Genomic DNA, 25,215 nt, shown 5'->3' on the forward strand with positions numbered 1-25,215 from the left:
CACATTTAAAACAAAGCACATTTTATTGATCCCGATTAAATAAATTTGAGTTACAAGGTTTTAGTTGGGTCAATAACATGAATTTGAGCACCATTTCAAACTTTCACATTCAATTCAATTAATATCAATACAGGAAATGCTCCATTTTGACACTCTTTATGAAAAGTGCATATTATTCAGCATATGATCACTCTGCCAATCCAATGGAGACTGATCTTAAATAAAACTCTGCAAGGTTTCCCCACAAACCAGTTGAGATCCCAATAAAATGAGGACTCGTAATGCAGCTGTATTTCTTAAGAAATGGCCGACAGCAGAGGCAAGTCCAGCGCAGAAGAATTTTCAGGAAAGAACATTTTTAAGGGAAATTTCAGTTTTGCTCTTTACCATTCCTAGTACTGAATCAAACTGATGTATTGACTGACAGCAATCAGAAGGCCTGGCTTTGCAGAAATGCATTCTAAATTTTCAGTCCTGAAGAAGGGTTACACCCGAAAAGTTGACTTCTCCACCTCATGATGCTACCTAGCTTGTTGTGCTGCTCCAGCCTCCTGCCTGTCTATTCTAAATATTGTGGCAGAAAATACAGATAGTTCAAAATCATTATTCTTTTGTTCTGGGTGCTGGGCCACCCTAGGGTATCCTTTCACACAGAGGAAGAGGGGGTGGGAGAAAAAACAAGGAGTCCACTTCATGACATCTTCTCCCTAGTTGGCTAAAGGGCAACTAGAATGATGATAGCATGACATGTCCCTTAGGAGAACAGAGGATTTAAACAAAAATCAAGCTCATGTCCCACCTTGCACAATCACCCTGCAATATATACACTACACCCTTTTAGATCAATATTCTCTCCGTCCCTCTCCCAACTCATACTGAGACTCCATCTCTAAAAGCCTTCACATTTCATATCCAAAAGACAATTATTCAAGAGTTAGCTAGGCTGGTGAATGCTGGAAGCCTCAAATCAGCACAAACAAATCCAAGCTGACACGCAGAATTGCACTTTCCAGCAAGTTTATCTGACTGCTGATCAGCACTGGACTCTGACTTCCATCCCTTTACTGGCCCCAGCTGAGAGAATGAACTTTGGAATGCCCTGCCTTGTGCAACATCGTGCATTTACCTAACAAGAAAGAGAGATTAGCAAATTGAACTAAACTGCCTGCAGCTACAGGAATCAATGCTGATCTCTTACCTCTCCCACCCAGTCCAATATAAACTGTTCTCCAGACTATGGAACAATGTTAAGCAGGGATGGTTTGGCAATGCTCTATCTAATGTCATTCTGGGTAACAGTAAAGGGGATTATGAACAGACACTGTTTGCAGTTAGATTAGATTCCCTACAGTATGGAAACAGACCCTTTGGCCCAACTAGTCCACACCGACACTCCAAAGAGTAACCCACCCAGACCCAGTCCCCTAGCCTATATTTACCCCAACTAACACACCTATCACTATTGGCAATTTGGCATGGGCAATTCACCTGACCTGCACATCTTTGGATTGTGGGAAGAAACTGGAGCACCCTGAGGAAACCCACGCAGACACTGGGAGAATGCGCAAACTCCACACAGACAGTTGCCCAAGGCGGGAATCGAACCCGGTCCCTGGCGCTGTGAGGTAGCTGTGCTAACCACTGAGCCACCATGCTACCAATTCCCTCTCTGCTCAAGGACACTCAATGTTCTATTGTCCTTGTGTCTGACTGGTGGTATTTCACTGGTGGTATTTGAAGAAAGGCAGTAAGGGCTGTGAGCATTAGGTTTCATCTAAATAAGGAGGTGAGCAGAACAGAGGCTTTAAAAAGACCAAGTTCTCCTTCAAAAATCCAATACTATGAAAATGGCAATGTGCCTCCCAACTTTCATCCATTAGCATTAAACAATTCATACAGATTTCTGTATTGGCCCAGAGAAACATATTGCACATTCTATATTTGTAAACCAATTATTGTTATTCTATTATTAAAATATTAGCATTTAATATGAGAATTATAGAAACAAATGATAGAGGGAGAAATATGTTTGAGGAGTGTATGAACAATCATTAGTATGTGTCATGGCACTGAATGGAGAATTCAGTTTCATTCTCGCAGCTTACTAACCTCACAGTTTCAGCACAATATGTGGGTGGGTAGCTGAATCTGTTGGCAATAGGGAGTGGGTGCAACAACTGCAAAAAAAAGGATTAGAAAATCTAAAGATCCCCCACAACAAACCTAAGATTCCAGCTCCAATCCAATACAATATCTAAGGGGGGAATGAACTTCATAGGCAGTATTTATGAAGAATCCAAAAGCATCAAAATCTTTGGTGAATCAAGCTTTTTTTTTTACAAATGAGTCTTCAAGTTGCACCCTGAACTTCACGATCCATGGAAAAAAAGTTTAAATCCAATTTTTCCCATCACAGCTTCTACAACTATGACTTTTGGATTTAGGATTTATCCCCTGCCCTCTTAAAAATAAAATCAAGTATCAGCATTGAGACATGTCGTGCCAAAAATTCAGATTCATAGGTTCACTAATGGGGCAAGAAATATAAGTAAAAATCAAGAGTTGTTCATTTTTCTACATACTGAGTTCTGGCCACAATGCAGTGCTCAGCTGGGAGATCTCAGCTGTAAGGGGATCTGTAGTTCTTAAATCTGGTTACTCCCAAAACTAGGTCAAAAATCAGAGTGGTGCCACAGTGCCAATATCAAACCCACCCTTCCCTTTGTTGGCACCAAGCCTGGGTAAAGCAGATTCCTGAGTCAGTAGAAATTTCCAATCTACATCAAACTGAAACCTTTATAGCTTAACCCGGTAGATTTCAGAATACTCCAAAATTCACTAACTTTGTGTGAATCATACTCAAAGAAATAATTATAATTCAAACCTTCCTCTCAGAAAAGTTGTCATCAATTTTAACTTTCCTAGACAGCCATGTTTCTGATAAACTGCATGTGGTTGCAGCTGCACGGATAATCGTCTAGAAAATTTAGTGGGATCTCTGTCACAGAATATGGAGATCAAGGTAGTTTTTTTTTATATAATCCAGCAATCATTTGATTTTAACATGAATGTGGCTGCACTGTGGTAAAATCCTCCTGGGGTTACTGGAATCCCAAAAAGCCTGGTGATTTGGAAGGTTGAATACTGACTGGCCATTAAAACTTAGGATAGCATCACAGCCACTCCTGCTATTTGCTGAAACCCACGTGCCTGGATCAGGGGAGAATTTGACTCAATATCCAAATAGATGCTCAGACTAATTGCAGAAACCCCCTACTTTGAACCTGCATAGATAAGCGAATTCCTTGCTCATACAGCATGGCAAAGGGTGCTGTATTCATCCTTTCCTTTCAGGACATGTGAGCGAATGTGTTTCAGGTTGTGAAGGTGACGACAGATTAACTGATATGGGCAGCTCTGGGTTCTTGCACCTTGTACTAAAGGGGGCTAACAATAATTTTCTCCAGTCCATCAATTAACTGGACATCACCCTCAATATAACATCAGGAGAGATGCTCAGCTCCTGTTAAGAAATTATGGTTGGAGTATTTTAATAAACACTGACTCATGTTTAGTTTCCAGGGAAAAGTGCCAACTAATCGGGAAAAAGGTCAGACTTGGGCCCAAACTTATAAACACGTTTCATTTGCCTGTTATATAACCTCAGTGAACAGTACAGAGGTCAAGAGGTTACAGAATACATTTATCTGTGCATACATTTACCAGGTGCTCTTTGGCACAGATTCAAACAGTGTAAACTCCACTCTGCTACGATGCAACTTATTTTAAACCAAAATAAAAGGAACCACTGTTCACTTTCAAAGACTCCAGTTCCACTGAAGTCTCGAGTAGCGACATTTTCAACTGACAGGAAGATCCTCTGCTCCATTGTCAAACAGTCCTTCATATATCAGCTTAAGATTTCATGACTTCAGGCCCAACTTGGTCATCATCTGTTCATAAACTGTCCAGGCCATGGCAGCCATTAGTGATCGACGCAATGACCGAGGAACAGCACCCCGGAAAAAGCCCACAATGCCATGGTTCTGAGGAGGGAAAGGGAGAGGAGTGTTAACATTATTTTGCTGCTAATAAATCAAGGGTCCAACAAGAAGGAACTTAGTCTAATTCTTCCTTCTGACCAAACTGGAGGATTATTCCAATGCTCTCATGTCTGCTTTCCCACCTTACACTCATGAAAGATGGACTCAACTTCAGGGCAACCTTTGCCAATCTGATTCATCCAATCTATATGTAAATTAAAATCATCCATGATTATTGTTGTGCCTACCTTACAAGCCCCTATTATTTCTTCCCGTATATTCCCTCCTACACCGCAGTTCCTGTTAGAATTACTTCTTACCTTTGCTATTTTGGTTTAATACCCAAATTAACATTATATCTTGATCTCTAGATTATGTCATTGCTCTCTATTGTACTCATACCATCATTAATTTACAAAGCTTCCTCTCTGCCCTGTTTTTTTCACTATCTGGTCATCTGAAATGTTATGTATCCTTGAAGATTCAGGTCCCAACCCTTAGTTATCTTGCAGCAGTTGTCTGTAATGGTTATCAATTCATACATATTTATTGTAATTGAGTTGTTTTCATCTGTTTTCTTATGAACAGAATGTAAAATCATGTACATAGTTTTTAGTTGTCTATTTGTTATTTTTGCAATCATAATGTGATTATCATCACCATTATTGTTATGTTATTCTCTAGTCTTTTAATTTATCACAACTTCACTCACTTGATCAAATCCAAAAGACATGTTTAAAGGCTTTACGTCTTGATGCGTGGAACATTTACAATAAGATAGATGAATTAGCTGTGCAAATAGATACAGATGTTTATGATATAGTGGCAATTACAGAGACATGACTGCAAAGCGACCAAAGATGGGAACTGACCACTTGGTATTCAGAATTTAGTAAGGATAGATAAAAAGGGAAAGCAGGTGGGGAAACATTGTCAGTAAAGGATTTACAAGGTAATAGTGAGGAAGGATATTGGCTTAAAGAATCATGTAGAATCTGTATGAATGGAAATAACAAACGCAAAGGGTCTGAAGATGATGTTGGGGTGTGTCTACAGGCTTCAAACAGTAATGGAGATGAAAGAGCAAGCATTAAACAAGAGATCAGAGAGGCATGTAATAAAGGTAATCATTGGGAGACTTTAATTTATATACAGATTGGACAAACCCAACTAGCAATAGTTCAAGGATTTCCTGGATTGTGCAGAGTTTTTTTTCGAGTTTTAAAGTTAATGGTGGATAGTCAATACCTGATATTCAAAGGAATATGTGCATGAATTACAATTCAACTACGGCTTACAAAATAAATTAGGGATAGTGTTAAATCCAAAGAAAAGACGTATGAAACACTAGAAAAACTGAATACATACTTTGGCTTGATTTTCACAAAATAGGGCACAAATACCTTCCAGAAATGTTAGGGGACCAAAGGACTAGTGAGGGAACAGAACTGAAGAAAATTAGTATTGGTGAGAAAGTGGTGCTAGGGAAATTAATTAGGTTAAAAAGCCTGATAATTTATATCCCACAGTAGTGAAGGCAGCAGAGAGGGGGAAGAGAAAAAATTGAATTACAAACCAATTAGCCTAACATCGGTAGTAGGGTTTGAAAGCATTGTAAGGATTAGAAGAAGTCAGCATGGGTTTATGAAAGGTAAATCATGCTAAACAAATCAAATGGAGTTCTGTGAGGATGCAACAAGTCAAATAGAAAAGGGAGAACCAATTGATGAATTTTCAGATGGTTTCTGAACAGGTCTCTCATTAAGACATTAGTGGGCAAACTCAGAACACATGAAATGCAAGTAATATGTTGGTATGGTTTGAGAAATGATTGACACACAGGAAACAAAAAGTGGGAACAAATGGGTCTCACTCTGAGTGGCAAGCTGGGAGACTGCTTAGCAAGGTTAGATCTCACAGAATACCGGGAGAACTAGCCATTTGGATACAGAACTGGCTTGAAGGTAAAAGGCAGAAGGTAGCGGTGGAGGGTTGTTTTCAGACTGGAGGCCTGTGACCAGTGGAGTGCCACAAGCATTGGTGCTGGGTCCACTATTTTGTGTCATTTATATAAATGATTTGGATGTGAACATAGGAGTAAGTTTACAGATGACACCAAAATTGGAGGTGTAGCGGATAGCATAAACAGTTATCTCAGATTACAACGGGATCTTGATCAGATGGGCCAATGGACTGAGAAGTGGCAGATGGAGTTTAATTTAGATAAATGTGAAGTGCTGCATTTTGGGAAAGCAAATCTTAGCAGGACTTATACACCTGATGGTAAGGTCCTATGGAGTGTTGCTGAACAAAGAGATCTTAGAGTGCAGGTTCATAGTTCCTTGAAAGTGGAGTCGCAGGTAGATAGGATAGTTAAGAAGGCAATTAGTATGTTTTCCTTAAGTGGTCAGAGTATTGAGTACAGGATGTTGGTTAGGCCACCGTTGGAATATTGTGTGCAATTCTGGTCTCCTTCCTATCGGAAGGATGTTGTGAAACTTGAAAGGGTTCAGAAAAGATTTACAAGGATGTTGCCAGGGTTGGAGGGTTTGAGCTATAGGGAGAGGTTAAATAGGCTGGGGCTGTTTTCCCTGGAGCATCGGAGGCTGAGGGGTGACCTTATAGAGGTTTATAAAATCATGAAGGGCATGGAGAGGACAAATAGACAAAGTCTTTTCCCTGGGGTGGGGGAGTCAAAAACTAAAGAGCATAGGTTTAGAGTGAGAGGGAAAAAATATAAAAGAGACCTAAGGGGCAACCTTTTCACTCAGAGGGTGGTGCACGTATGGAATGAGCTGCCAGAGGAGGTGGTGGAGGATGGTACAATTGCAACATTTAAAAGGCATCTGGGTGGGTACATGAATAGGAAGGGTTTGGAGGGATATGGGCCGGGTGCTGGCAAATGGGACTAGATCAGGTTGGGATATCTGGTCGGCATGGACGAGTTGGACTGAAGGGTCTGTTTTCATGTTGCACGTATCTATGACTCTATGACTCAGTGACTACTGGGAATCCGCAAGGATCAGTGCTTGGCCACCAGCTATTTCCAATATAAATAAATTAATTGGAATGAGAGAACCAAATACAACATTAACAAGTTAGCTGACAATATGAAACTTGATGGAATTGTGACTTGTGAAGAGGATGCATGAAGGCTTCAAGGTGATTTAGACAAGTTGAGTGGGCAAACACATGGCAGATGCAACACAATGCGGATAAGTGTGAAGTTATACATTTCAGTGTGAAAACGAGAAAGCAAAAGTATTAACAATATTTTGGGAAGCCTATATGGACAAAAGGTGTTCTTTTACATTAGTACAATGAAAGCAGACTGTAGGTGCAGAATGCAATTAGGAAGGCAAGTGGAATATTGCCTTTCATTGCAGGATAATTTGAGTTGCAAGCAAGGATGCCTTACTGCAGTTATACTGGACCTTGTTGAGACCATACCTGGAGTACTGGGACAGTTCTGGTCTCCCTGCCAAAGAAACAAATTTGGTTGCCTTAGAGGGAATATAGCAGATGTTCATGAGGATGATGTCTAGGAAATGTTGTATTGAGTTTGTTTTGATTGGACCTGTATTCCCTGGAGTTTACAGGTTGAGAGGGGAGCTCATTGAAACATTATAAAATTCCAACAGGACTGGACTGAGTAGATTGCAAGGAGGATGTTTTCCCTGGTTGGGAGTCTGGAACCATAGAATCTATACAGTGCAGAAACAGTCTGCACCAACCCTCTGAACAGCATGTACTACCATGACTAATCCACCTAATCTGCAGATCCCTGGACACTACAAGGCAATATTGCATGACCTACCCACCTAACCTGCACATCTTTGGACTCAGGGAGGAAACCCACACAGATACAAAGTCAATGTGCAAACTCCACAGTCACCCAAAGCTGGAATTGAACTGGGTCCCTGGTGCTGTGAGGCAGCAGTATTAGCCACTGTGCCAGCCAGGTGAGACAGTCTCAGGATACATGTTAAACCATTTAGGACTGACACGAGGACAAGGACAACAAGTGAAGTCATTTGAAGGAGGTATTTGGCACGCTTGCTTTCACTGGTCAGAGCATAGAGTACAGGACTTAGGACATCATGTACAAGACATTGGTGAGGCCATATTAGGAGTAATGTGTATAATTCTGGTCGGTCTACTATAGCAAGGATATTATTCAACTCCAAAGTGCGCAAAAAGGATTTACAAGGATGTTACTGAAACGGAGGTTTGAATTGTAACTTGGACCATAAGAGGCTAAAGGATGACCTTATAGACGTTTATAAGTCATGGTGGGCATAGATAAAGTGAATAGCCAAGGTCTTTTCCCCAGGGTGAGAGAGTTCAAAATTAGAGGGCATACATTTAAGGTGAGAGGGGAAAATTTAAAAAGGACCCAAGGGATAAGCTTTCCAGACAGAGTTTGGTGTACATATGGAAGGAGCTACCAGAGGAAGTGGTAGAGGTGGGTACAATTACAACTTTTAAGACATTTGGGCAAGTACATAGATAAGGTTTGGAAGGATATCGCAAATGGGACTAGTTCAATTGAAGATACCTGGTTGGCACAGACAATTTTGGGCCAAGGGCCTGTTTCAGTGCTGCTTACCTCTATGATTCTAATTGCAAGAGCTGAGACCCCTCCGACTCACAGTGACACACTCTTGTGTCCAAACATGGACCATTCAAAATATCATAGCCCAAAGGTTGCTACCACAGAAACATTTGGTTGGAGATAAGGCAAGAGTTGAAAAATAACAAGCAGGAAACAAATGGTGCCAAATGTCTGTACCTCAAATATAAATACGATGGTATGTCTGACACGTCGGTACTTTTGGGGAGAGAGCTGCATATGCGTTTTAATAACATCAGCTGGCTGTGTCACCACAGATGCTAGAATGCCAGCAAAGATGCCACAACTGAAGTTGATCAGAGGGACAAGTGGTGTGTCGAACCGCTCTGAAAGATACAATCAAGATCAGCTTTGACCATACAAAAGCAATTCAGTTCCTTATGTTTCCAACCACCTGTTTATCTTTCTATAAACCTTATTTATACTTTGTATTCACATTCACTTTGCTCACTTTACACTGCCATGTCAACATTTCCCATTTCATGTTTCTCAGTCAATTGTCACAGTTCAGTTATAATCACAAAGGTAAGTAACTCACTTCCTGAAAATCTGTCCACTATCACAAGGCACAAATTAGGAGTGCAATGAAATCTGTGCTCCTCTTGCCATGACAAGTGCAGCCCCTAAGAAGCTTGACAAAGCCGTTTGATTGACAATCCATCCACCAATGATGCACAGTGGCAGAGGTGTGCACCAATCACAAATTGCACTGCAGAAATTCACCAAGGCTCCTTAGACACACTTTCCAAACCCATGACCTCTACTAGCCAGAAGGTCAAGGCCAGCAGACACATGGGAACACCACCTGCTGGAACTCCTTCCCTAATCACGTTATGGATATTCCTACACCAGTTTAAGACTGCACCTTCTCAAGGACAGTTAGACATTTTCAACAAATGCTTGGCTAGCCAGTGATATCCAGATACCCATGAATGAATAAAAACAAAAAAAAACCATAAGATGCCTTTGTGGAACAGATGGTAAAATATTACAAAACATATGGAGACCAATTGAAAGGACTGTCAAATTAACCTCATTCTCCCCCCCACACCACCTTGTTCCACAGCTCTGTAATCTTTCTTTCATTAAATATTTGTTCTAATATATTTTGAAAATTAATAATGAATCTACTATTGATACCTCTGTCATTTCAGAAGATAAATTCCAAGTGTCTGAGTCTCTTCCAATTCTATTATTTTGTATGTGGAAAAAAGTCTTCATCTGACAGTGAGTCATTTCGAGTTTGTAATGGACAACATTAGTCTGAATAGTCAGCTGGACTGGATCAGTTGTCAGAGGGGAGGTATCAATATTGAGAACTCTTCACACTGTGTGTTTTGTTTTTCTATAAACTCTTACATCAGATGTGGATATTTCTGGCAAGCCAGCATTTATTGCTCATCACTAATTGCCCTGGTGAAGGTGGTGGTGATCAGCTTTCATGAATTGCTGCCATCCTTTTGGTATTAGAACTGTCAGAGAGTTGGGTCCTGCTGTATATAAAAAAAAACCACCACCTCGAGCCTTCCACTATCCTGCTCTTATCAGTAATCTGCAATCAGCCTTCAAACTCTTCCTGTTAGAATATCCCACTCACATTGAATGATATGATCAAACCCAGTGCAAGTAACCTCTTCTCCCAAGTACTTGGCAGATTATTCAAAAGAACAAATTGATCTGTTTTGGGATTGCAAATATGGAATGGACTCCAATCTTCATTCTTGGAGGGGAGCAAATACAGCTGACCTAAGTCAGGGCTATTTTTAAGCTAGAAATTCTATTTCTTATTTTTATATTTCCATTATAAATTCCTGTGCACACAGATATAACAGAAACTGCCATAAATAAACATGTACACCTGCCAACTGGGGTATTGAAACTGCAGCAGCTCCATGATGAGTTGGTGTAATTACAGCATAACAAGTTTACATAGGAATTTATAATGCAATTTGAAGGACACGCAAGTTGCAATTGAGTGAAATGGATCTTTGCCACTGCCACAGAGCTAGAATCTTAAACATTTTAAACTGGGAGCGCTGGAAGGACTGCCTACACAAACCCAGTGCCCCACTGCTTCCCCAACAAAGTACCTTTCATTAAGGCAATTTCAATTCCCACACCCACCTTCAGGTAACGCTTTCTTGGTCTGTGTATAAAACATCAGGTAAACCCCAGAGAAGGGAGCATCACGAAGGAGTGTAGCCGTTAGTCCGCTGAACAGTGCTCTTGTGCCCTCCGTCTTGTAGATATTTCTCAAAGCACCAAACACACTTTCGTACCGATACTTGCCGCTCTGCAGATGTAGACACACACATTCATTTTCTCTTCCCTTCTCCCAATTCCCCATTGCCCCGTTGACATACACCTCAATTTAAAGAAATGATGGTTTCATGCATCAAGAGAGATTTATACAGTGCCTCATTAGCTCTTCCAGAAATCTCTTGTGATGTGCTTCATCTACTGACTTGGAATCCAACTGTTTGTTTCTGCGCTGGGGATCCTCAGGATTCCCAAGAGAAACAGGAAGATTAATAGATTTCTACTATTAGATTCCCATCAGACTTAATTTTTATTATTATTAATACTGAAATATAAATGTTCTTGCTGTGATTCTACCTTTCCCCCTTTGGAAGAATGGATAAGATCTTGCAGAAGTCACTACTTGAGGCCAGCTGAGTTCAGATCCCACTTCAACACAGAATCTATCCAGGTTGACCCTTCAATGCTGTATCGTCATAGATGGGATCCTTTGACGGATGCTGGACTGAGTTCTTGTCTGCTCAGATTGATATGAAAGATTCCCAGACCACAAAACAGGAGCTTCCCAGTATCCTGGTCAGCATGCATCTAGCCATCTACACGTAATAGCAGATAATTTCTGATTATGTCACCAAAATGTGTAATGTGGGTTCCTGCTGTGCATTCCTTGGCGACCTCATTTGTCCATCAAGCAAATCACAGCTCATCAGGAACAAATAATGCACTAGTTGACAAGTACATTGGAGTCCTTCAGAGTTCATCAGAGGCTTTATCATAGTTGCAAAGTCTTTCTTCCCAACATCTTCAGAAAACTTCCTGCAATGAAAGGTCATAATCCCAGCAAGGTAGCAGTCACACAGTCACTAAGCAATCTGTTGAGTTAGTTTTGGCAAAAGGACGAACAGTGTCCAGGAACAATTGATGAAACATCCTGCTTCTTTTCAAACAATATCATTGACCTTCAACACCTGACCAAAGGCACAATCCTGGTTCACGTAAAAGTATCTACTCAGTGGGGAGACCCTGGGCAGATTGGAAACGCAACATGTGTCCTACCTACAGCCCACTTGACTTTGTGAAGTGACAAAGAGAGGCAGCCATGGGGATGATGGTCTTCTATGTGTCCTTCTCTGGTTCCTGGCTGCTGGTACCAGTGGACTGGCTCCAGGAAGCACATCATATGCTGAAGTCTTGCTTGCAATCTCCTAACTGCAGCACCACTTCTTTTCAAAACTTATTCTTACCCACAACAGTTGAGTGAGCAGAAAGGGAGGAGTATTGGGGTGAGTGAAGACACAGCAAAAGACCTCTGTTTACAGAAAGAGTTTTAGAAGTTTGGAGAGGTGGGTTTGTGTGTGTGCAGGGGACTGTGAGATCAAGGAGAAAGTGAGGACTGCAGATGCTGGAGATCAGAGCTGAAAATGTGTTGCTGGAAAAGCGCAGCAGGTCAGGCAGCATCTAAGGAACAGGAGAATTGACGTTTCAGGCATGAGCCCTTCTTCATGAATTCCTGAAGAAGGGCTCATACCCGAAACGTCGATTCTCCTGCTCCTTGGATGCTGCCTGACCTGCTGCACTTTTCCAACAACACATTTTCAACTGTGAGATCAAAACTACTTGGAAGAACAATCCAGAGGGCAAGGTGTAGAGGGCCGTAAGTGGAAATGATGTAGCTAGAAACTGGTGTGTTAGTCAACTGAACTCCACCTTGGAAAAGCCTTTCATTTCCTACAGTGGGATGAATTGCCCAGTTAGGGCCAGGTTTGTGTCTTGTAGGCCAACATCCAGAAATGGGGATCAGACAAACTCATTTCACCTTTACGACAGACAGCTTAACCAGGAATCTATTGTTCCTTCACTTCCGTCCAGGCTTTTACAGCTCCCAATCTTTACACAGTTCCCGCCTCTCAATTATTCTGTTTGAAGTTTCCAGCCTAGTAGATGTACAGCATGGGTGGGTTGTAATGTGCACCACATGATGGACGTATCTGAGGAAAAGGTGTGTCAGGTAAATACCCTCCCCCAATGGCCGGTGCTTGCCCATCACATCTTCTGAACAGCTGAAATACCCTGCAGTCAGGATGTGGCATCAAAACTCACCTCATATCGAGTCTTCACCACGGTCACGGGCAACATGCAGATGCCCGCCACTGTACGAGCGCTGGCACCCAAACCCACCGACTCCAGCGCCGTAGGGCTTCTCTCGCTAGAGAGGAAAAACAGTGTTTTTAAGATATCATCACTGGGCAGAGGGTCAGCCTCCCGCGAGCCGGAGCTCAGAGTCTGGGGACACGACACCTCGGGAGTGGAGGGTGTTAAAATACAGGCTTCCACCCAGATATGATCCACAATCATCCCTAACCCCAAAAGCCCACTTCCTCTATGATGGGTGGCCCTAGATGTTTAGTTTGAAATTGACCATAAAGCCTGACCTAAGGTCATGTGGGTTTCAGCACTTAGCCAATCAGCTGGCTCAGGTATGCTGCTCTGTTCACAGTGTCTCCACATCCTTCCTATGATATTCCTGGGGAATAAATCTCTTTACATTCAAAGCTTCACTATTGCAGACCAAAAGCCGTAAAATGAACATCACACAATGGTAAGTGTAGGTGCTGAACAATCTCGGTGACACCACAGTCTTTGAGAGAGCCTCAGATTTTCATCATCCAAATGTCCCTCTGCACATTTAAAGAACTAAAAATGGAACAGTTGGCGAGTGGGGTTTTGAAAGTTGCTATTGAGCTGCCCTCAGTGAAAAAAAAGGCTGTGATTAGATGAGCAGGAGTAATGGAAAACCTAAGCAGCAGTGACCAGCTTTCAGTCTCCAGTACATAGGAGCAAGGTGGAGAGAGGCCTGTGAGTGGGGAGAAAACCAGGAAGAGAAGACAGAGAAGGGTCCATGCAAACAGGGAGAAACACCATGAAGGCAGGACAGAAAGGCCTGTGTGAGCAGCATGATATGCAGGTATTGGGAGAAAACAAGATTTTTGCCCTCCCAAGCAGGCTCTGACCATTAAAGAACTGCAGTCAAGATGACAAAGCATACAGCCTGGTCCTAACGAGTGTATGTGCATGAGGTTGTGTGTATCAGAGTGGTAATTCTGTCTCTGTGTGAGTGAGTGAGTGATTCTGTGTGTCTGTATATAGGAGAGAGTGAATGTGAGTGATTAGGGGTGTGTGTGAGAGAGAGAGAGAGAGAGAGAGAATGATTGCATCTGTGTGAATCAGTGATTCCGACTGTGCGTGACTGAGTCTGTGTGCCAGACCCACACATTTCCTACTCCCTTGCTCCCTCCTCAAAAATACGTCCAGACACTGGGTTAGGAGAGGAGAAACGTCCAGGTTGACAGGCACGCTGCTTCGAAATTCAATCACATCTGAAATCCCACAAGGCCAGCTTGGAGCACGCACCTACCAGAAGTGAACCAAGGATATTGTTAGTTATATCCAACTCCTTAGTGCAGCTCTGGTCCCATCCCATTCCATGATGATCAGGACTTGAGGCCTAGCCTGTCACTCTCTAGCTTTGCTTCTCAACCAAAAAGACAAAAAAGGTTTGATTAGTCAGCCCTACTGCTTACACTTTTTAATTGCCAATTTTGTCAATCATTTGATTAAATTACAGATTTGCGCTTTTTTATTCATATTTACTGTTGTACCATTTTAGTATTATCTTTCTGAAAACTTTTCACCAAATCCCCCACCACCGAATGAGACAAATCATTGAATTATGCCTCTCCCATCATTGCAAAGATGGATAACCCTGTTCTACATCATTGAACATCCTAGAGCAGGTACAGCATGCGGTTTGATTTAGAGTAAAGCTCTCTTATACAGTCTTCATCAAAGGCCTAATGTATAATACTGCTCCTTCTGGTTGCTCCCTGCTGCAGCAAACAACTGGGGCTCCCATGAGCCCTGTGATCCCCTTCCTTTCCACATGGTTCAGTGGATCTTCCAAGTTTACGCTGGTCAGAACATGCTAGATACAATTTCACATTCAACAAAGATAGACACTGCCTTGGGAAGAATGAGATTCCAGGTTTTGGAGTTAAAAGGTCCATGCGTTGAAAGATCCCAAAGTTCTCACCTGAAGAACTGTTGCTTCATCGAATACAGCATACTGAAGTAAATCCCAACTCCAGGAATGCAACGGACAAACGACTGAATCAAGGGAGATAAAGGAGAAGAGAAGAGGTGTTAGGTGTGAGGCTCACAGCTTTGGGCCAATATACACAGTCACATCACATAGCATATAAAGTATGTTTAAGGACGCTTTGCTCACTTCCTTGTAGTATGATATCAGCCCCTCACCCATCCCCTGGGGTACAACAGATGGCAGGCTAAAAACCTGTCGCTAACAGGTAGAACTACCACCAATGGTACCAAGTTTACTCCTACACAGACTGGATAGATTCCAGGTCTGTGCTAACCACAGCCAAGGGATGGTGGCTGTCCCAGGTGCCTGGGAAAGCTATTAGCAAACATGACTGCACTACACCAGTGAGTCATGATTTGGAGATGCCGGTGTTGGTCTGGGGTGGAGAAAGTTACAAATCACCTAACACCAGGTTATAGTCCAACAGGTTTAATAGGAAGCACTAGCTTTCAGAGCACTGCTCCTTCATCAGGTGGTCGTGGAGAATAAGATTTTAAGACACAGAATTTATAGCAAATGTTTACAGTGTGATGTAACTGAAATTATACATTAAAAAAGACCTGGATTGTTTGTACTTTTTTTGAAAAACATTTTCTTTAGAAGTTACATTCAAAAAATTTTGCGATTTACATATTAAAGAACTGAAACCAACATGGTCATTCTAAAAGATGACAGAGTTTACAAACAATCCGGGTCTTTTTCAATACATAATTTCAGTTACATCACACTGTAAACGTTTGCTATAAATTCTATGTCTTACAATCTTATTCTCCACAACCACCTGATGAAGGAGCGGCGCTCCAAAAGCTAATGCTTCCAAATAAACCTGTTGGACTATAACCTGGTGTTGTGTGATTTTTAACTTTGTCCACCAGAGAGGACAGTGAAAGAAGGCTGCATCTCGGCAGCCAGCACCAGAACAGATTCAATGGGCCGAATGGTCCCTTTATCAATTTTCTTGATACATTCCTCTGAATCAGCTTGAGAGGTCTCATTAGTGATTCATTTATTTGTACAAGAACAGCAGGAGGCCATTTGGCCCCTTGTGCTTGGACTGCCCCAATTCCATAAAGTCACTGTTGATCTGTATCTTGAGTACTTGCCTTTTGCACATTTTCCTCACACCTAGTTTATCCTTCCTATCATTTTCTTTTCTGATGAACTGTTATAGTGACTACCAAAATAGTCACTTTACATATGCAAGCCGGCTATTCGACCATGAAGAACCTCACCATCAAACCTGATCCTGTGCTCACCTAAACAGGCCAATAACAAGACTGGGGTATAGATTACACCCCACCCCATTCCATCTGCCAAGGACAGTGAAGCGCTCATACAGCTACCATGATGGGATGAGTAGCATGTTTTACAATTAAGATACATTTTCCTCAAAGCAGTGTAACACAGTGAAAATTCAATGAGACCGTATCAATCACTCACATACCGGAGAGACTCCTTTCCATAATCCAATAATTCGTTCAGTGCGAATAACATTCAGCAATATGGTAATCATTCCAACTCGCCCCGATCTATTACACAAACACATTCAAAATCCCAAAATAAAATCTGAACAAAAGGTTCACTTGATGCATTCCACCCTACCCTCCACAAGCACCCATTCCCACCCTCCCTCCCACCCCCACGCACCCGTTCCCTTCCTCCCCAGTGCACGTTCCCACCCTCCTTCCCAGTGCCCGTTCCCACCCTCCCGCCCATGTGCACGTTCCCATCCTCCCTCCCGCCCCATGCCCTTTCCCACCCTCCCTCTCGAGTGCCCATTCCCATCCTCTCCCATCCCAGTGCCCGTTCCCACCCTCCCCCGCCCTCCACGCACGCGTTCCCACCCTCCCCTCGACTTCCCCCCAGCCAGAGTACCCATTTCCACCCTCCCCCAAGCACCCATTTCCAACATCCCCCCCACACAGAGCACCCATTTCCACCCTCACCTCCGCCCAGAGCACTCGTTCCCACCCGAGCACCCATTTCCAACTTCCCCCCCGCCCAGAGCACCCATTTCTATCCTCACCCGTTCCCACCCTCACTTCCGCCCAAAGCACCTGTTCCCACCCTCTCCCCTGCACCAAGCACCCGTTCCCACCCTCACCCCACCCAGAGCACCCGTTCCCACTCTCACCCCACCCAGAGCACCCATTTCCACCCTCACCCCACCGAGCATCAGTTCCCACCCTCCCACCGCCCACAGCACCATTCCTACCCTCCCACCTGCCCTGAGCACCCATGCCGAACATCACCCTCGCCCCGAGCATCTGTTCCCACCCTCCCACTCGCCCCGAGCACCCGTTCCACCATCCCCTGACCTCCAGGTCTTACCCACTCTACCCTCCCTGCACTATGAACACACACCCATTCAGTGAACCCTGCACAGTCTGGAGACGAGTCTTCACCAGGTCAAGCGGCTGGAAGAGCAGCGTCGAGCAGGTCCCACTCAGAGAGCCACACATGAAAGCTTTCAGCACAGGATGACACTGGGAGGGAGGATATAGACAAACAGGAAAACATGAAAGATACGCTGACTCTGCAGGGACAAAAGTGCAGATTAAAATGAACTAAACACCAGGTCTGTAGTTTGGATTCTCTGTCTCACCACAGTGAGGGACAGATTCCTGTCAGTCTTCAGCAAAGAAACACCTCATTCACTCCAACCAGTCAATACCTGTGTTTATATTCCACACAAGCCTCTCTCTTCAGCTCACTTCATCTTAAGGTTACTCATCTCATCTACATCTCACAAAACTTCAAACAAGTGGAACAAGCAGCAGTGCTTAATGTGGGTCTCAATGATAAGGTTGGCATTTTTGCTCTGCCTATCAGTGCCCCATGAAGAGGCGGGTGTGGTGGGTCTATCACTGTCTGACTCTGTAACTGGTGTTTGTTGGACTGGGAAGATGCTGCCTCTAGTGATTGTAACAAGGTCAGCCAGGTGGACCTCTTAGAATAGGAGTTCCCTGGCTGGGGCTGTTAATCAGGGAGCCCTGGCTGACAGATTAAAACAACAGGAGTAAAGGCAAGTGCATAGCCTCACTCAGGACATATCCTGAACAGAGAGTCAGCCCAAAGCAAAAACCCTAAAACAAAGCCAAGCCTTGGCCAAATGGTTAAAATTTTCTTTAGGATCCAGGCCAGCAGGCCTTTGTACTTGCTGCTGGTATGTAGACTCGGGACAGCAAAAGAATTCCACTCGACCTAAACAGAGCAAGAGAACTCACAGGCCAACATCCAGGAGAGTGCACCCCCTGGAAAGCCCAGCTCCATCTGATTTAGAACAGTTAAATTGTTTCGCAACATCCAAACCAGAACCAATAAAATAAACATCCGGTTCAACAGTCACTCAGTTCTGATGAAAGTTGACAGTGCACAGTTTTTTCAGTGATCACAGAACTAGTCTTTTAACGAAATTCACTCAGGACTTCAACCCTTTTGTTTATGTAAGATCTCAGCTAGCCTGAGAACCTATACCAGGTAACCTTTACAGATTAAGAGTACAACTTCAGTTCCGGTTTCTTATGAAGAGCAACTGGTTCAATTACCACTGACTGTAGTAAAGGCTCAGGTCCAAGCTTGATGGGGCAAAATTAGTTGAGAAAGATTCACCTAGATTGGCTCAACATTCTTTGACAAGAAAATGGCTGCCTGAGTGAAATTCTAATTAAATACCCCAGATGTTTTCAGGAATGTCTAGGGGCTATAAAGGAGGTAAGGCCATCTTACATATTAACCAACAAGCAATTCCATGACACTGCAAGGCCCGCCCGGTGCCATTTGCCTCATGGACAGAAGTAGGGGCAGAAATCAGGAGGCTGGAAAGGGAAGGAATCATCAAACCAGCCCAGTTTGCACCGGTTGTACTGATTGTGAAGCCCAATGGGTAGGTTCATATTAGATATGCTACAATTACTACCCATAAGGGTTTGTATCAACATATGAGACTGCCATCTGGGATACAGCCAACCTGTGCAATTTTTCAGTAGATGATAGAGAACATTTTACAAGGTTTACCCAGGTTGTCACTTGTCTAGATAACAGGGAAGACCAGTAAGGATCACTGAGAGAACATGGACACAGTCCTTAGACATTCTCAGGCATACACCTCAGAAGGGAAGCGCGTGTGTTCCACACATCCCAATTGCCCTATTTGAGCTACAGAGTCGACAAGACCAGGTTACACCCTTTGGAAGATAAAGTGAAGGCTATCTAAGATGCTTTGGCTCCTATGTCTTTATCGGAGCTTCGGTCTTGCCTTGGACTGGTGATTTATTACTGAAGGTTCATTCATAACCTGGACTCCATCCTGGCATCTTTGCATTAACTCTTACAACAGAGTCAGCCTTGGAAAAGGTCACGTTGCCAAGCCACAGCTTGCAGGCCAGCAAAGACACAACTAGCGTCGTCCAAGGTGCTGGAACACTATGATCCCAAGCCAGTTCTGGAATTGACAAGCAATACCTCCTTGTACGGCCTCGCGGTTGTATTAACGCTGGGTTTTCCAAATGGAAAGCCCTTTACGTGTGCATTCAGGACTTTGGCTAATGCAGAGTGTAATTACACCGAGATAGAGAAGAAAGGTTTGGCAGTAATATTTAGAGTGAGGAAGTTCTATCAACACCTTTACGGATGTAAATTTGTAATAATAATGGACGACAAACCCCTGCTAGATCTACTTAAAGAAGACAAGGCAATGCGCACATTGCTTCAGGCCAAATTCAGCAGTGGGCTAAGTCTGTACAGTACAATATTACAAGCTGGAACACCATCTGGGAGACCAAGTAACAAATGCAGATACATTGAGCCACCTTCCCACTGGCAGATACACCACTGACCGCAGTGGGACTGGAAAAGTCCATCGTGGTTTTACATTTTCTGGACACACTTACAGGCACAGCTGACAATTTCAGACTTTGGACAGAAAAATCCAGTCTTCGCAAAACGGAAACAGTTGGTGGGGAGAACTGGCTCTGAGGAAGTTGAATCAATATCAAGGGCTCCCTACATAAATAAAGGGGAACTTGTGAACATAGGCGGTACGGTTAGTAAATTTGCAGATGACACCAAAATTGGTGGTGTAGCAGACAGTGAAGAAGATGGGCCAGTGGGCCAAGGAATGACAGATGGAGTTTAATTTAGATAAATCTGGGGTGTTGCATTTCGATATACTTAACGGTAAAGTCCTGGGGAGTATTGCTGAACAAAGATTCCTTGAATGTACAGTCACAGCTGGACTGAATAATGAAGGTGGTGTTTGGTATACGTGCCTTTAGTGTTTGAGTATAGGAGGTGGGAGGTCATACTGCAGCTTTGATCATTGATTTAGTCACTTTTGGAATACAGTGTGCCATTCTGGTCTCCCCCCTATTGTGAAACTTGAAACGGTTCAGAAAAGATTTACGAGGGTGTTGCCAGGGTTGGTGCGTTTGAGCTATAGGGAGAGGCTGAACAGGCTGGGGCTGTTTTCCCTGGAGTGTCGGGGGCTGAGGGGTGACCTGATAAAGGCTTTTAAAGCATAGATAGGATAACTAGACAAGGTCTTTTCCCCAGGGTAAGACAGTCCAAACCTAGAGAGCATAGGTTTAAGGTGAGAGGGGAAACGTCTAAAAAGGACCCAAGGGGCAACTTTTTCACAGAAGGCGGTGCGTGTATGGAATGAGCTGCCAGAGGAAGTGGTGGAGGCTGGTACAATTACATCGTTTAAAAGGCATCTGGATGGGTGTACAAATAGGAAGGGTTTAGAGGGATATGGGCAAAATGCTGGCAAACGGAACTAATTTAGGTTAGGATATCTAATTGGCATGGACAAGCTGGATCGAAGGTCTGTTTGTGCTGTACAGCTCTATGTTTCGATGATGGGACACTGGCTGCTGTAGAGTTATTTGAGGTCAATCTTTTTTTCTAACGGAGGTCGGTGAACATGTTATTGTTTATGATCATCTGACACCTCAGAGTACAAGCAGATTGGTTTAACTCTGTTTCCAAGGGGCTGGGGTACTGAAATGACCAACACTTTGCTATTTCAGGCCCACATTAACTCGAGTTATGGACTGCAGCACTGGCAAGCAGCAAGATACACTTCCAGTTATACACAGTGGGATGTACTCTGCCAGACTCTTCCACACACACTTGTTTAATCCATTCGCTGCAGCTCAGTAACAAGAAACCATGCTCAACACTCCTGACTACAGACCAAGTGAGCCAATCAGACAGCAAGGAACAGGGGGCGTGGAGTGGGCAGGTCTGGCATCAATGTCTGACAGTCAGAGAGAGAGAGAGAGACTGGAAGAGACAGTGAGGTAAAGTCAGAGAGAGAGAGAGAGATAATGAACAGAAAAACCAATGAAGATAAAGGCTAACAGATAGACATACAGACAGAGAAAAAAACCATGAAACAGAGACCATTACAGAGAGTAAGATAAAGACCAAAAGAGGGCCGTCAGTTTTAGGCTGTGTCGAGTTCCAGATACCCCACAACATCCTCTCAGCAGTCGCTCTATTCATAAGTTACTTCCATAAGTTAACCTCGCATTGCTCTAAACTCCAACTGTCCAGCCTGACCAATCTTCCCTCAGAAGACAATCTCCCTCAACCATTCTCTGAAACGGCTTACATCGCAACCTTTTCTTAAATAAAGAAGAAAACTGCTCCAAATGAGGTTTTCCCAACGTTCTACACTGTTCTAGCAAGATTTCCCTACTTTTACACTTCAACTCTTGCAATAGACATTTTGTTTGCTCTCCTTTTCTCCGCCTCACCATCCCTCTCTCTCACAAACTGTGACAGTCTAATTTTCTCACACCATCACCTTCGCACTCCCTGTCTTACTCTCTCTTACCCCATTTCTCACTCACGGTATCTCTGGCTCGCTCATGCATATGCTGTCTCAGCTTGCCTCTCGTTTTCTCTCCCTCACCCCGCTCCTCCCATTCTCTCCCTCACTCGCATTGTCTTTCCATCTCTCACCTTTCCATGCCATCTCGCATTCACCCATCTTTCCTTCTCTCTCACACCAGGATAGTGATGGGCAATGCAGGTGGGTGGGGATTTGAGTCAGTGGGGCCATTAATGGGATGTGGGTCAAAACAAGGGCACCTCCCTGTGAACACTCAGTGTGCTGCAAGGCTAATGGGACTCCCCAACTACTTTTATGTTCCCAAACTCAATCTGCGTACCCTGGCCCCAGCCAGCATCCCCACTCTCCAGGACCTTTACACCAGGAACCCATGAAGACAAACTGCATTGAATCAGTTCATAGTTCCTTGAGTCTGGAGGATTAAGGGGTGATCACGTTGAGGATTTTCAGATTGCTTAAAGTCAATAGACAGAGACTGGTTGATCTAAGTGGGGAGTCTGGAACAAGAGGCAAAATCTCAATAAGCACAAGGCCACTCAGTGATGATGTCAGGAAATATTTCTTCACAAAAAGAGGTTTTGAATTTTGGAACCCCCCGCCCCCCCCAGAAAATCTGTTAATGTTGCAGATCAACTGAAAAATCTCAAAACTAAAGTCTGACTCAGATATGGGAGATACAGATCAGCCTTGATCTGACTGATAAATGGAACAGGTTCAAGGACTGAAAGTCTCTCCATGTTCCACTGAATGTACCCTGATCCTCAAATCACATCTGCACACCACCCCACGCCCCTCCAAAGCTTCCCCCATTAAACTAGATACATTTGCTTACCAAATAAACTTCCATCTTCTGTTTCTTCCTCCTTGCCCAATCCTGGATTAACGACCTCAACTCTTGGTTCATTTAAACAAAACAAAAAGGTCAAAGTAAAACTACAGTTTAAACACAGAGAAAATATATATCTTTCCTACTTCCAGTCCAGACTGTCACCCTCCAGGAATCTCCACAAACTCTCAGAGAAACGATCCCTGATGAGGAACCGTCACATGAGGGTCAGGGAGATATCATTAAAATGCCATCCAATGGGTGGGGGTGGGGTCACTCACTTAAATAATAAGTGACTTTCATTCTTTTCAGAAACTCCTGGATGTTTAACCAAAATTGAACACAAGATGTTTTAAAAAAAAACAAAACCTCAAAGAACACAATAAATTATGCCAGAGACAGATGGAGCCACAATTACCTGGTGCCCAGGTCTGGACCTCCTCCTGGGTTCAGTGTGCAACCTGAGGATCAGTTCCTGATCTTAGGATCTAGTCCTCGGTGTCCTGGGATCAGTGGGTGATCTTAGGGTCCAGTCCTCTGTGTCTTGGGATCAGTGAGTGATCTTAGGATCCAGTCCTCTGTGTCCTGGGATCAGTTCCTGATCTTAGGATCTAGTCCTCGGTGTCCTGGGATCAGTGGGTGATCTTAGGGTCCAGTCCTCTGTGTCCTGGGATCAGTGAGTGATCTTAGGGTCCAGTCCTCTGTGTCCTAGGATCAGTGAGTGATCTTAGGGTCCAGTCCTCTGTGTCCTGGGATCAGTGGGTGATCTTAGGGTCCAGTCCTCTGTGTCCTGGGATCAGTGAGTGATCTTAGGGTCCAGTCCTCTGTGTCCTTGGATCAGTGAGTGATCTTAGGGTCCAGTCCTCTGTGTCCTGGGATCAGTGAGTGATCTTGGGATCCAGTCTTCTGTGTCCTGGGATCAGTGGGTGATCTTGGGATCCAGTCCTCTGTGTCCTGGGATCAGTGAGTGATCTTAGGGTCCAGTCCTCTGTGTCCTGGGATCAGTGGGTGATCTTAGGGTCCAGTCCTCTGTGTCCTGGGATCAGTGAGTGATCTTGGGATCCAGTCCTCTGTGTCCTGGGATCAGTGAGTGATCTTGGGATCCAGTCCTCTGTGTCCTGGGATCAGTGGGTGATCTTGGGATCCAGTCCTCTGTCCTGGGATCAGTGGGTGATCTTAGGGTCCAGTCCTCTGTGTCCTGGGATCAGTGAGTGATCTTAGGGTCCAGTCCTCTGTGTCCTGGGATCAGTGGGTGATCTTAGGGTCCAGTCCTCTGTGTCCTGGGATCAGTGAGTGATCTTGGGATCCAGTCCTCTGTGTCCTGGGATCAGTGGGTGATCTTGGGATCCAGTCCTCTGTGTCCTGGGATCAGTGGGTGATCTTAGGGTCCAGTCCTCTGTGTCCTGGGATCAGTGGGTGATCTTGGGATCCAGTCCTCTGTGTCCTGGGATCAGTGAGTGATCTTGGGATCCAGTCCTCTGTGTCCTGGGATCAGTGAGTGATCTTAGGGTCCAGTCCTCTGTGTCCTGGGATCAGTGAGTGATCTTGGGATCCAGTCCTCTGTGTCCTGGGATCAGTGGGTGATCTTGGGATCCAGTCCTCTGTGTCCTGGGATCAGTGGGTGATCTTGGGATCCAGTCCTCTGTCCTGGGATCAGTGGGTGATCTTGGGATCCAGTCCTCTGTGTCCTGGGATCAGTGGGTGATCTTGGGATCCAGTCCTCTGTCCTGGGATCAGTGGGTGATCTTGGGATCCAGTCCTCTGTGTCCTGGGATCAGTGGGTGATCTTAGGGTCCAGTCCTCTGTCCTGGGATCAGTGGGTGATCTTGGGATCCAGTCCTCTGTCCTGGGATCAGTGGGTGATCTTGGGATCCAGTCCTCTGTGTCCTGGGATCAGTCCCTGAGCTGAGATTAAGTCCAAGTTCCTGAGATTAGTTTTGTGTTGATTCGGCGCCTGGATCTGGAACCGATTCTGATTCAGATCCTGGTCCCAAGCTCCGGGTCAGAGAGAATACTCTTTGCTTTACAACACCTCATCTTCCATTATTTTTGTTTCTGAGCCGCTACCAATGGACCCGGTCTGCCCGCAGCTCCAGCTCTGATCTCGGTTCCAGGATCTCTCCGAATCTAAACCGGTTTCAGCTGCTTCTGCCCCAGGACCGGCCCCGCGTGGTCCGTGACCGCCGCCTGCCGGCACCTGCTGGACACAACAAGGACCGGCCCCGCGTGGTCCGTGACCGCCGCCTGCCGGCACCTGCTGGACACAACAAGGACCGGCCCCGCGTGGTCCGTGACCGCCGCCTGCCGGCACCTGCTGGACACAACAAGGACCGGCCCCGCGTGGTCCGTGACCGCCGCCTGCCGGCACCTGCTGGACACAACAAGGACCGGCCCCGCGTGGTCCGTGACCGCCGCCTGCCGGCACCTGCTGGACAC

The 25,215-nt window shown here is 44.4% G+C and overlaps 1 protein-coding gene across 1 annotated transcript; it reads right to left on the reverse strand.

The window, feature by feature from the left end:
* On the reverse strand, positions 1-24,904 carry slc25a38b (solute carrier family 25 member 38b). Its single transcript, XM_043679969.2, has 9 exons — positions 23,198-24,904; positions 22,786-22,847; positions 17,459-17,580; positions 16,539-16,623; positions 15,026-15,099; positions 13,036-13,141; positions 10,801-10,969; positions 8,836-9,002; positions 1-4,046 (listed from the first exon to the last, which is right to left on the reverse strand). The coding sequence occupies exons 2-9, from the start codon at positions 22,798-22,800 to the stop codon at positions 3,924-3,926; spliced, it is 861 nt and encodes a 286-aa protein (XP_043535904.1). The 5' UTR covers positions 22,801-22,847; positions 23,198-24,904; the 3' UTR covers positions 1-3,923.
* Positions 24,905-25,215: the final 311 nt, after the last annotated feature.

The sequence above is a fragment of the Chiloscyllium plagiosum genome, unplaced genomic scaffold (assembly GCF_037043375.1).
Source record: "Chiloscyllium plagiosum isolate Xiang-an unplaced genomic scaffold, Cpla_swu_hap1 HiC_scaffold_33, whole genome shotgun sequence".
Taxonomy (NCBI): Eukaryota; Metazoa; Chordata; class Chondrichthyes; order Orectolobiformes; family Hemiscylliidae; genus Chiloscyllium; species Chiloscyllium plagiosum.